General features: G+C 31.7%; 1 protein-coding gene across 1 annotated transcript; it reads right to left on the reverse strand.

The window, feature by feature from the left end:
* Window positions 1-5,668: 5,668 nt before the first annotated feature.
* On the reverse strand, window positions 5,669-10,542 carry LOC101498240 (ammonium transporter 2). Its single transcript, XM_004492419.4, has 4 exons — window positions 9,666-10,542; window positions 8,781-9,066; window positions 8,122-8,225; window positions 5,669-6,400 (listed from the first exon to the last, which is right to left on the reverse strand). Exons 1-4 carry the CDS (start codon window positions 10,305-10,307, stop codon window positions 5,972-5,974), a joined length of 1,461 nt encoding a protein of 486 aa, XP_004492476.1. The 5' UTR covers window positions 10,308-10,542; the 3' UTR covers window positions 5,669-5,971.
* Window positions 10,543-11,619: the final 1,077 nt, after the last annotated feature.

The following is an 11,619-nucleotide window of genomic DNA, read 5'->3' on the forward strand; positions in this document are numbered from 1 at the left end:
AAAAAAAATATCTTAAATATTTTGACGCTTGAAAATATATACACGGAAACGCGAGATATATGGTTGTATAAAAAAATGAAGGGTAAGCATTTTAAATAATGCACATTTGATTGACCTCAAGAAAAGTGATTACACAAGATATACGTTATCATTGTTATCGTCGTTGATTCATTGAATCTTATAAGTGTATAAAGTCGCATAAGGATCGGGGAACAAAAAAAAAATGAATAAAGCAATATAAAAAATATAAAAAATTATTTAAAAGGAATTTATCTTCATTGCATGCATGTTACATTTTTTTTTTTCAAATACTCACACATGATTTATGCATCTTCACTCATATTTTACATATACTCAACAACTTCTTATATCATGCATAATGAGTTAATCATGCATATCTTATGTGTATATTTTATTTATATTCAATAACTTTTGTATCACATTATTATTTTACGTTTGCATTACCACATACATGTTTCCTTTTAAAAATAAAAATAAAACAAATTTATCTCCTTTTATTTACATTCTACACTTTAAACTCATCTTTGCTTGTAGTCATCATTTTATTTATATCGATCAACGCATCGGTAACCAACCCAAAAACGATCATTTTATCTACCTCGATCAACGCATCGGTAAGCCATCCGAATACGATCATCCTTGGTCTAGTCATTTTTTTATTTATTTTTTGCGTCCATTTACGCATCGGTAGTCAATCCGAAGACGATGGATGATCCTTGGTCTGAGTTTTTTTTTTTGCCGACCGACACTATTTACATTTTTTTTTCAATTGCAAATCCTCAACTTTTTTACATGTCAAATTATTTTACTATATCTCTTACATTTTTTTGAAATTAATTTACTTTCACACTTAACAAAAGTTAGCTACTTAGATTTAATTATCTTTTTACCACGTAAAATATAATTAAATAGGGACAGCTGTAGTACCTAATTTTTGTTCAATTAATTTAAAATTATTTTAATAATAATAATAATAATAATATATTTAAATATTTTTACGATCAATATTTTTTAATTGATCTGCAACCATTGTTGGGCACACGTTTCCTTCGGTTCTCACTGGACACACTTCCTTTCGTTCACACGTCTTCAACGTTCCCTAGGTTGTTTTGTTCAACAAAATTTGCTCAGAAACAACTTGCAAAAGACTCATCCTTTATCTTCTATACCGCGTGTGAAGATCCCTGTTGTAAACATGTTATAAACCGGTTTCTTTGATTATTTTTTTAGCTTAATAAAGAAATGCAATACTGTAAAGTTAACAGGCTTTTTTTTTTCTCCTTTAATGGTACCTTGCTTAAATTTTATTACAAAAACGTGTAAAATCCAATGAATTTTTGTTGAGTAACAATACAAACACATCCATCAAATCCATTCAGCAAACTCAGATCCTGATTTGTTCATCTGTTTCCTGATTTGTTTAGGCATAAGTAGCGCTTTCATTTTATTAAGGGTTAGGGTATTATTTTCATTAAATTATTATTATTTATGTTTAATAAAATTTATTATGTTTATTATAAAAATTATGAATACAGTTAACTAGTAATAAAGGTCATTTATTTTACATTATAACAATTTTTCACTTATTTACAAAATATATTAAAAAAAGGATTATATTTATAATTAATATAAATTTTTTATTCATATTAAGTTAAAGTCCATATATTTTTTTTTTTTTGCTATTTTATTCTCGTGGTTATAACTAATTCTATTTCGAAAAAAAAATCATTTAAACTTGTTTAATATTTAATATCTTTTTTTTAAATAAAATAATAACAAATATTTCATTTATAATTAACTAGATGTGACATCTTTTTAATTTTTGAGTTATTAGAACACAAATTATGACAATTTGATGGTTCTAAATCTCATATTCACAAAATAAATTAATAAAATAAAAATCATAAACAAGTTAATCATAAAAATTATTTATATTTTAATCCTAGAGTTACATACTATAAATTAAACTATGTAGTGTTACAAGTGTCATAAGCTTGGACACTTCCAGTACGAGTGCCAAGCAAACTATGCTGGTTTGGAGGAATCAGAAGAGATGGTGCTAATGGCGTATGTTGACACGCTTGAAGATGATCGAAATGTTGAGTGGTACATTGACTCTGGGTGCAGTAATCACATGTGTGGTGATTCATCACTCTTCTGTGAGTTAGAAGAAGGGTTCAATAAGGTGGTTAGATTTGGGAATTATGCAAGTATGAACGTTGTTGGAAAAGGAAGTGTTCGGTTGACTGTAAAAGGAGTAAATCACCTTGTACGTGATGTCTATTATGTGCCCGGTTTGAAGAATAATCTTCTCAGTGTTGGGCAGCTGCAAGAAAGAGGTTTGGCTGTACTAATGAAGTCAAATGAATGTAGAATTTATCATGACACAAAAGGTTTGGTGTTCCAAACCAACATGACAGCAAATCGAATGTTCGTGTTGTTATCAAGCATTCAATCAGCCAAAAAGGAAAGCAAGGAAGAATGCCTCCAAGCAACCACTGAAGATGTGGCTCACCTCTGGCACCGAAGATTCGGTCATCTCAGCTACAAATGATTGAAGACTATGCAAACAAAAGACATGGTGAGAGGCTTGCCAAGCTTCTCTGAAGGTGAAATTGTGCGCACTAATTGCTTGAAAGGGAAGCAGCATCAAGAAGTAATCTCAAGGAGAAGTACATGGAGAGCATCAGCAAAATTGGAGCTGGTTCACGCTGATATTTGCGGCCCAATTTCTCCATGTTCTGAGGGAAACAAGAGGTATTTCATTTGCTTCATTGATGACTATAGTAGGAAGGCGTGGATGTATTTTCTTGCTTATAAGTTAGATGCATTCACCACTTTTAAGCTATTTAAAGCTCTTGTTGAAAAAGAAACGGGCTTGTCTATTAAATGTCTAAGAACAAATCGTGGAGGTGAATTCACTTCAGATGAATTCAAGGAATTTTGTAAAATGAATGGAATCAAGAGACAATTAACTGCTGCATATACACCGCGGCAGAACGGAGTCGCCGAGCGGAAGAATAGAACCGTGATGAATATGGCGAGGAGCTTATTGGTTGAGAAAGATGTTCCAAGAAAATTCTGGGCAGAAGCGGTAAACTGGTATGTTCTTAATAGATGTCCAACATAAGCAGTGAAGGAAACGATGCCAGAGGAAGCTTGGTGTGGGGTGAAGCCTTCAGTCCGGCACTTGAGAGTCTTTGGTTGTATAGCATATGCCTATGTACCGGATGCTCGACGAACAAAACTTGAAGATAAGAGTCGTTGCTATATTTTTTTTTGGTGTAAGTGAAGAATCAAAAGCATACCGACTATATGATCCTACCTCCAAGAGGATTATTATCAGCCGGGATGTTGTCTTTGAAGAAGACAAGCAATGGAATTGGGAGAAGAACTCTGAAGAAGATAACACATTTGATATGGAATGAGAAGATGAGAAAAATGAAGAAAGGGAGGAATCAAGTGATGGTAATGAAGAAAAAAATGCAGCTAATGGTAATGAAGAAGAAGATGCAGCTGTTCCAGTGACAGAACCCCGAAATAGAAGAGCACTAAGGTGGATGTATGATTATGTTTCTGGTGAAGGTCTTTCTGATGAAAAGGAAGAGGCACAAACACACTTAGCCTTGTTTACTCATGCCGTTCATTCTGATCCTACTTCATTTGACGTAGCAGTAAAGGAAGAGAAGTGGAGAGCAGCCATGGATGCATAAATGAAATCAATTGAGAAGAATGGAACGTGGGATCTCACGGAGCTGCCCAAAGGAGCGAACAAAAATAGGAGTCAAATGGGTGTACAAAACAAAGTTGAATGAGCTGGGAGAAGTAGAAAAATATAAGGCTCACTTGGTTGCCAAAGGGTATGCTCAAGAATACGGAGTTGGTTATGAAGAAGTATACGCTCCTATAGCTTGTATGCACACGATTCGAATGATTTTGGCACTGGCTGCACAAAGAGCTTGGTGTGTGTTTCAGCTGGATGTGAAGTCAGCCTTTCTTCATGGGAAGTTAGTTGCGAATGTGTACGTGGAGCAGCCAAGGGGTTATGAAATAAAGGATGAGGAGCATAAGGTATATAAGCTTAACAAAGCTTTGTACGGACTCAAGCAAGCACCACGAGAATGGTTCAGTCGGATTGAATCATACTTCAGAAAGGAAGGCTTTGAGAAGGAAGATAGTGAGCAAACTTTATTTACCAAAGTCAAACAAGGTAAATACTTGATCATTAGCTTGTATGTTGATGATTTAATTTATACTGGAGATGATGAAAGAATGATGTATGAATTCAAAAAATCCATGATGAAGGAATTTGATATGTCAGATTTGGGTAAGATGAGGTAGTTTCTTGGTATTGAGGTAGTTCAGTTTGATGGCGGCATATTCATCAGTCAACAGAAGTACGTGACAGAAGTAGTGAGCAGATTTGGAATGGAGCATAAAAATTCTGTTGAAAATCCAATGGTCCTAGGATTTAAAATCTCCAAAGATGAAAATGGTGTTGAGATGGATGGTTCATTTTTCAAATAGCTGATTGGAAGCTTGATGTACTTGACTGCTACGAGGCCGGACATAATGTATGTAGTTAGCTTATTGAGCAGGTATATGTCAAGACCTACAGAAGTTCATTATTCAGCGGCGAAGAGAATTCTACGTTACTTGCAAGGTACTGCAAAGTTTGGCATTTTTTACAAAATGGAAGGAAATTCAGAATTGGTTGGCTTTACTGATAGTGACTATGCCGGATCGGTGGAAGATAGAAGAAGTACTTCAGGTTATTTTTTTTGCTAAGTGGAGCTGCAGTAGCTTGGTCTTCTCGAAAGCAACCGATAGTAACGTTGAGCATGACAGAAGCTGAATTTGTAGCAGCTGCAGGAAGTAGTTGTCAGGCAATATGGATGCAAAGGGTGCTGAAGAAGATAGGCTACAAGGGCAGTGAAAGTACTGTCATCTTTTGTGACAATAGCTCAACAATTAAGTTGTCAAGGAACCCGGTGATGCATGGCAAGAGCAAGCACATTGATGTGCGCTACCATTTCTTAAGGGAGCTTGTGAATGATGGAGTTGTGCAGCTTCAGTTTTGTGGTACAAGGCATCAGTTAGCGGACATCCTCACCAAACCGCTGAAATTAGAGTCATTTCGGGAGCTGAGATGGAAGCTTGGAGTTTGTGATTTTTCAGAAGTTAACTAGCTGAAAATACAGTCTAGTTCAAGGGAGGGAATGATAAGGCTTAGTTTAAAGTGTCCTGGTTTTTAGCATTGTTTGTTATTTGATTTGGTCAAGTTTGTAGTCTAAGTTTGTTTCCTTAATTCTAGCTAGAACGTGGGCTGTAGTCTGTTATGGCACATTTGTTTTTCTATTTATTAGTTGCACTTTCACAAGGAATAAATGAGTAATTCCCAGAACTGTTATCTTTGCTTTCTCTTGAACTCTTGTTGCATCCAACACAAATATCGGAGATTATGAGATTAAAAAAAAAACTATTCATTAACAAGTAAGAAGGGTAAATAAATTTTGAACAAATACCATTTCGTAGAAAGATCATGTATATTTTGTCAAAAAAATAATAATATTATATATTTGTGTATGCACATACAGGTAAAAAATATTAATCTCTAGACGTATTAATTCCAATTCAACTATCTAAATTTTCTGAAGCTTTCATGTCATTTAAAATTGATAAATCTTATATCTTCATACATGCATCAATATATTCTTTACAATAAATTTGAAGTACAAAATGTCAAAAATCAAGGTGACTAGAAGAAGAAAAAAACAACCATATTATCTCAAAACTTGAGAACTTTTCTTGTGACAAAAAATCAAAATTCTTCTTACTTACACCTTCCATAAACACAAACATTTGCTATTCATATAATGTAAGACCAACATTATACACAGGTGTGAGCAAAGTATAGCACATCTATAACACAAAATTTGATAGTTGTGACTCATAAATTTATAGTCCCACCTCTTGCACCATTAACATAAGGCGACCTTCCATTGTTGGCAGTATTTAAAGAACCATGTCTAGTAGGATCATATTTTTCACCATCACCCCAAAGTGCATATGCTTCCTCACCGTGGACGGCATCGTCTCCGATTTCTAGTTGCTCCTCCGGCATCCGTAACGGTATGAACAATTGTATAAAAAGGAGAATAATTGTGGTGGAGACTATGTTCCATCCAATAACAAACAAGGCTGCAACTAATTGTTTTAGGAATTGAACACCACCACCACCACCATAAAATGCACCCCTTGAATTTGTTACTGGCAATAGTAATCTACAAAGGGATGGCTCAGCTAATAGTCCTGTTAAGAGGCCACCTAATAGTCCAGCCACAGCATGTGTGTGAAATACACCAAGAGTGTCATCAACCTGAACACAAATACAAACCAAATAAAGGATTGAGATTCTCTACGATTATTCATATGTATTGGTCATGGCCATTGAACAACTCAGTTTTTAAGTTTATTTATTTTTGCAAAATTCTTTTAATACTTCTATCCTTTACATATTAAATATTATTTGAATCTATCTCTAAATTTAAGATCTTTTTTTATAAAATTCTTTAAAATTTTCAATTACATTGATTATTTTTTTTTATTAATATTCTCTTAATTATCATACATCTTTTTATGTAATTTATAATCTGTAATAAATATAAATGTTATGATGAAAATATTAAAAAAATAAATATTTAATTTTACATTAATATTCGTAAAATTACATTGATTCACCGTTATCTTAAGTAAAGTAAAATAGAAGAAAATATCCGAACTTCAAAATCAAAATCCATATTATTTCAGAAACCAAAAATTAAAATCATGGATAATCATGAGTGGGACTATAAAGAAATAGGAATGAATGGATAACGGGGCAGTGGTCAATTTTCCCAACTTTGAATGATGATTTTAAAACACGTGAGCGAGCAGAAGGAAACCTAATCCGTGGGGAATATAATAATAATTATTTTTTTATAATGGAGAATATACATATAATATCTTACAACTATAATAAATATTATATTCACTATCAGTAATCTATTTTTGACGGATAATAATTCTTTCACGGAGATTTTTATTACATTGAAAAATTAATATTTAATATATTTTAATATTATAAAAATTAAAACATCAATAATTACATATTATTTATGTACTAATTTTTTTAATTTGATTAATTTTAATAAATATTATAGTAAGTATGTTGGATAAATTAAAAAAAATTATTAATAAAATTTTTTATAGTACTGAATACATCCTGTTTTTAATTGTAATGTAAAATTTGTCTTCTTTGACACAAATATTAATAGTTAATATAACACTAAATATCTAGGTAGTTTTTATTTTTTAAATCATTTATTTATATATATATCTTGAGACCACTTTAAATTACACTAATTTTCACTTTAGTTTTGAAAAAACATTCACTTCTCTTATACTCACTAAAAAATTGTAGATAACATTTGTTTGTTGTCTCTTTCAACTTTATTCGTCATTTATCAAAAATATATTAAAATACACACTCTGGTTGCACTACTAAAAACATAATCATATATTTCAAAATTGAAAATACTAGATGTAAAGTCGTACCTTTATAAATTAAAGCGAAAATTCTAAATGTGTCATATAATAAATGACATAAATATATTTAATGCAGCATTTTTAGTTAGTATAGAGGTGCGACTGTTTTTTCAAAACTAAAGAGATACTAATATCATTTAAGGCATATGTAATGTAATTTCTCCTTAATTTTAAAAACGCATCATCCTAACTAATATTTGATCTTCTCTCAATTATTAATCTGTGCACTTCAAAAATCTTACATAATTTCTTACATGTTAAATGAACAATATTTTAAAATATATAAAAAAAAATTATTGAAACATCTCTAAAATTGCATATTTTTTTATCTTAAATATAAACAAAAATATTACTCTTTTTAGATTAAACAACGATTTTTTTATTTATTTACACTCTTACTTATATTTGATATCGAATTAGGACGAATCACAATGAGATATGATTATTAAAACATAATTAAGTATAGTGATTAGACAAAAATTATTTGCGAAGAGAAAGAGATGAGAGTAACACCTTTTGGAGGAGACTTGACTTTTTATGCAAGATCATCATGGTTACCCACGGAATACTCCCAGAGAGAATTCCCATCACAATAGCCGCCCACGATTGCACAAGCCCTACAATCATGAATCACGCACACCCACCCTTCACATTAATTGTCAATAAATACTGCAACTATGCTCACTAATGGAATCATTATGACACTACCTACTTTTTGTTACTACTTTAATTAATATCAAAATATCATTGAGTTCCCAACAAATATGATTTTTCTGATCAATCTATAAATTTAACTTTTTATAACTCAACCGTGCTATTAGGGATGGTTTGACATCATTGATTTCTTATATCAAAAGTCTTATTCATATAATACTCAATATAGTGTATCATTTTATACGAGACTCTTGTTCTCATTTGATGCACCAACATAATGTATAATTTGTATTTAAATATTACAATCCAATTTACAAGATTATCCTGAACCTTATCCGGAGGTTTCACCCCGGCACCTCCTAGGCACAACCCAACTAAGTTTGGGGCAAATGCAAGAGATAAATGCATTGCACATAAAAACATTTTCATAATGACACTTAATTCATCAATAAAAACAAGTTGCAATGCAAAAAACAGAAAAAGTATTCACCTAAAGTAAGAAACTGATGCATACATACCTGCTCCTGGTGTGATACATACAAGTCCAGTCATCATACCCTGAACAGCACCAATGACAGAAGGTTTCCCAAAGAAAATGACATCAAGAGATGTCCACACTAAGAGGCTAGTTGCTGCACAAATGTTTGTGTTCAACACAGCAATTGAAGATACAACATTTGCTGCATATGGTGCTCCACCATTGAACCCTGACCACCCCATCCATAACAATCCAGCACCTGCAAGCATCAGCAGCACATTGTTTGGTGGAAACCTTTCCCTATCACTCTTTATCCTTGGTCCAACCTGCACATATAATTTGTTGCAACCACAATCACAAAACCAAATTGTTGCTATACCAGGAATGAATGAGCATGTAGAATTACATAATTGGATCCTCTGCAGCAAAACCGCAGTCATTAGATTAATCTAACGGTTAAGAGTTCAACCCTCTAAACGGTTAAATTAATTCAACAGTTGATTGGTTAATTTTAAATTGCAGTGTCCAATTGCAACAATCCATAACATTGCTGTTTTAAATATTTCTGCAATTCTTAACTTCAATCATCACAATGAAATTGCAATTATAAACAAGGCAACTGAAAATATTGATTGAGTATTTGATGCAAAAAAAACAAAACCAATGGAAATTAATTTATAGATAGCATAACAATGAAAAAAGGGAAAACTACCCTGTTAGTTTTAAAGAAAAATTAGATGAAGGGTTGTGAAAAAATACAAACTTTATACACCTCACATGATGAAAGTGAGGGTACCCTTCAAATTTTCAAGGAAAATTAGATGAAGGGTTGTGGAAAAAATAAAAAATTAATGTACCCCTTTAAGTTTTTGAGGCAAAATTAGATAAAGGGTAATGAAAAAAAAAAGAAAAGAAATTTATGTACCCAATAAGCAGCAGTGAAACCAGCAATTCCAGAGGAGAGATGAATAACATAGCCACCAGAGTAATCAATAACACCCCAATGGTAAAGAAAACCACCACCCCAAAGACTAAAAGCACCAACAGTATAAGAAAAAATAAGCCAAAGAGGAACAAAAGCCATCCAAGCTCTTATATTCATTCTACCAAGAACAGAACCAGCCAGCAAAATCATAGTAATAGCAGCAAAATTGAACTGAAAATAAACAAGTGAAGCCATAGGAAAAAAAGGTTCTTCCATTGGTGTTTCCACAGCACCACTCTTAAAATGGTGAGTACTTGCAGGTACTTTTGCTCTTCCAACAAGAAACTTTTGTCCTAGAGCTGGTGCACCTTTACCCCAAAAGGGTAAAAGTTTATCCCCAAAAGCCATTCTATAACCAACAAGTACCCAACAAATTAGAACCGCTGCAAAAGCATAAAGTGCCATGAAAGCTGAATTCACTGCCCATTTCTTTTTCACTATGCTTGCATACAGAATCACAAGTCCTGGCATGCTTTGAAGACCAACAAGTGTTGCTGATGTCATTTGCCATGCGTTGTCTCCTTTGTTTAGCCATTCTGGTGATGTTGGAAGATTTTCTTGGTAAGCTAGTGATGTTGTCATGATTCATAAAAACTTCAACAAGTTTTCACTGTTTTTATAATCCTCTTTTGGTTAATTGTGTGTTCATTCAATCATATGGATAAACTAAGGTATATATAATATACAAAATTAGTAATCAAATTAACATGGAGTTGAAAACTCAGTTACTCGGTTTGAATCTTTGGAATCGGATGCTTCGTGTAAACTGTCTTGGGTTCTCACTACAACAACTTTTTTATGTTAATCCCACTCTCTTAAAATAATTCAATTATTTAATAATTTCATACATACTAAATAATAATATATAATTCAAATAGAGATAATATTATTTATGAAAATGCGTCAATTATTAAAACACTAGTAATATTTAAGTCAAAGTGTAAAGAAAAGTTTGTATTTTTTTCTTTATAAAACTTTTGAGTTTTTGTTCAGAATGATGGTTTTGTTGAAGAAATGCACAAGTGGAATAGTGAATGTCATCGACAAACTAAAGACGGTAAAATAAATTTTGTACGGTAGTACATTAATTAGGCATAATTAATAACAAAAAGATCATTATGAATAATTAGTAAATAATTTAATTATCATCTTATAATTGTTTTTTTTTTAAATGATTTGATTTTAATTGAATGTGAATATAAAATTAATTTATAAAGTGATTATTTTTTAAATGAAAAACAAGATACCATAGTGTGAGAGTAGGGATGAGAAAATGCTAGGTCGTCCGACAGGAGCCTATGGTCTGACCTACTTATGGTTTGGCCTACATATTTAATAAAAAGACTAGGTTCAGACTATTTTTAAAGTCTATTTATTTAAATAGATCAGACTCAGGCTTATAAAGAAGTCTATTATATCTGAAAGACCGACCTATATATATTTAATTATTTATTAATGTTATTTTTTTTATTATTATATTAATAATATTATTTCCTATTTTAAATTCTATCAATTAGACAATTACTCAATAGTCATTCTATATTCGATAGTCATTCCATATTTGGTAGTCCTTCCATATTCGGTAGACATTCAATTAGTCAATAACTCAGTAGTCATTTCATATTTGTTTGAGAGGTAATAATTGGTACATTTGTTTAAAAAAAAAAATTATTCTTTATAACCAAGAATTATGTTTTAGGGTTTAAAGGATGTTTGTTTCAGATTTTTTAAAAATTATTTTGTCAGAAAAATTATTTTTTGTTAAATATATATAGATATGTACATTGATATTGGTAGTGGAGAGCATTTAAATATTTTAATATGAATAAGACTTTTAAATAGACTTCTAAGTCAAACCAGACTTTTAAAAAGGTCAAGTTAGACCGGAAAAAAA

The sequence above is a fragment of the Cicer arietinum genome, chromosome 3, assembly GCF_000331145.2.
Source record: "Cicer arietinum cultivar CDC Frontier isolate Library 1 chromosome 3, Cicar.CDCFrontier_v2.0, whole genome shotgun sequence".
NCBI lineage: Eukaryota > Viridiplantae > Streptophyta > Magnoliopsida > Fabales > Fabaceae > Cicer > Cicer arietinum.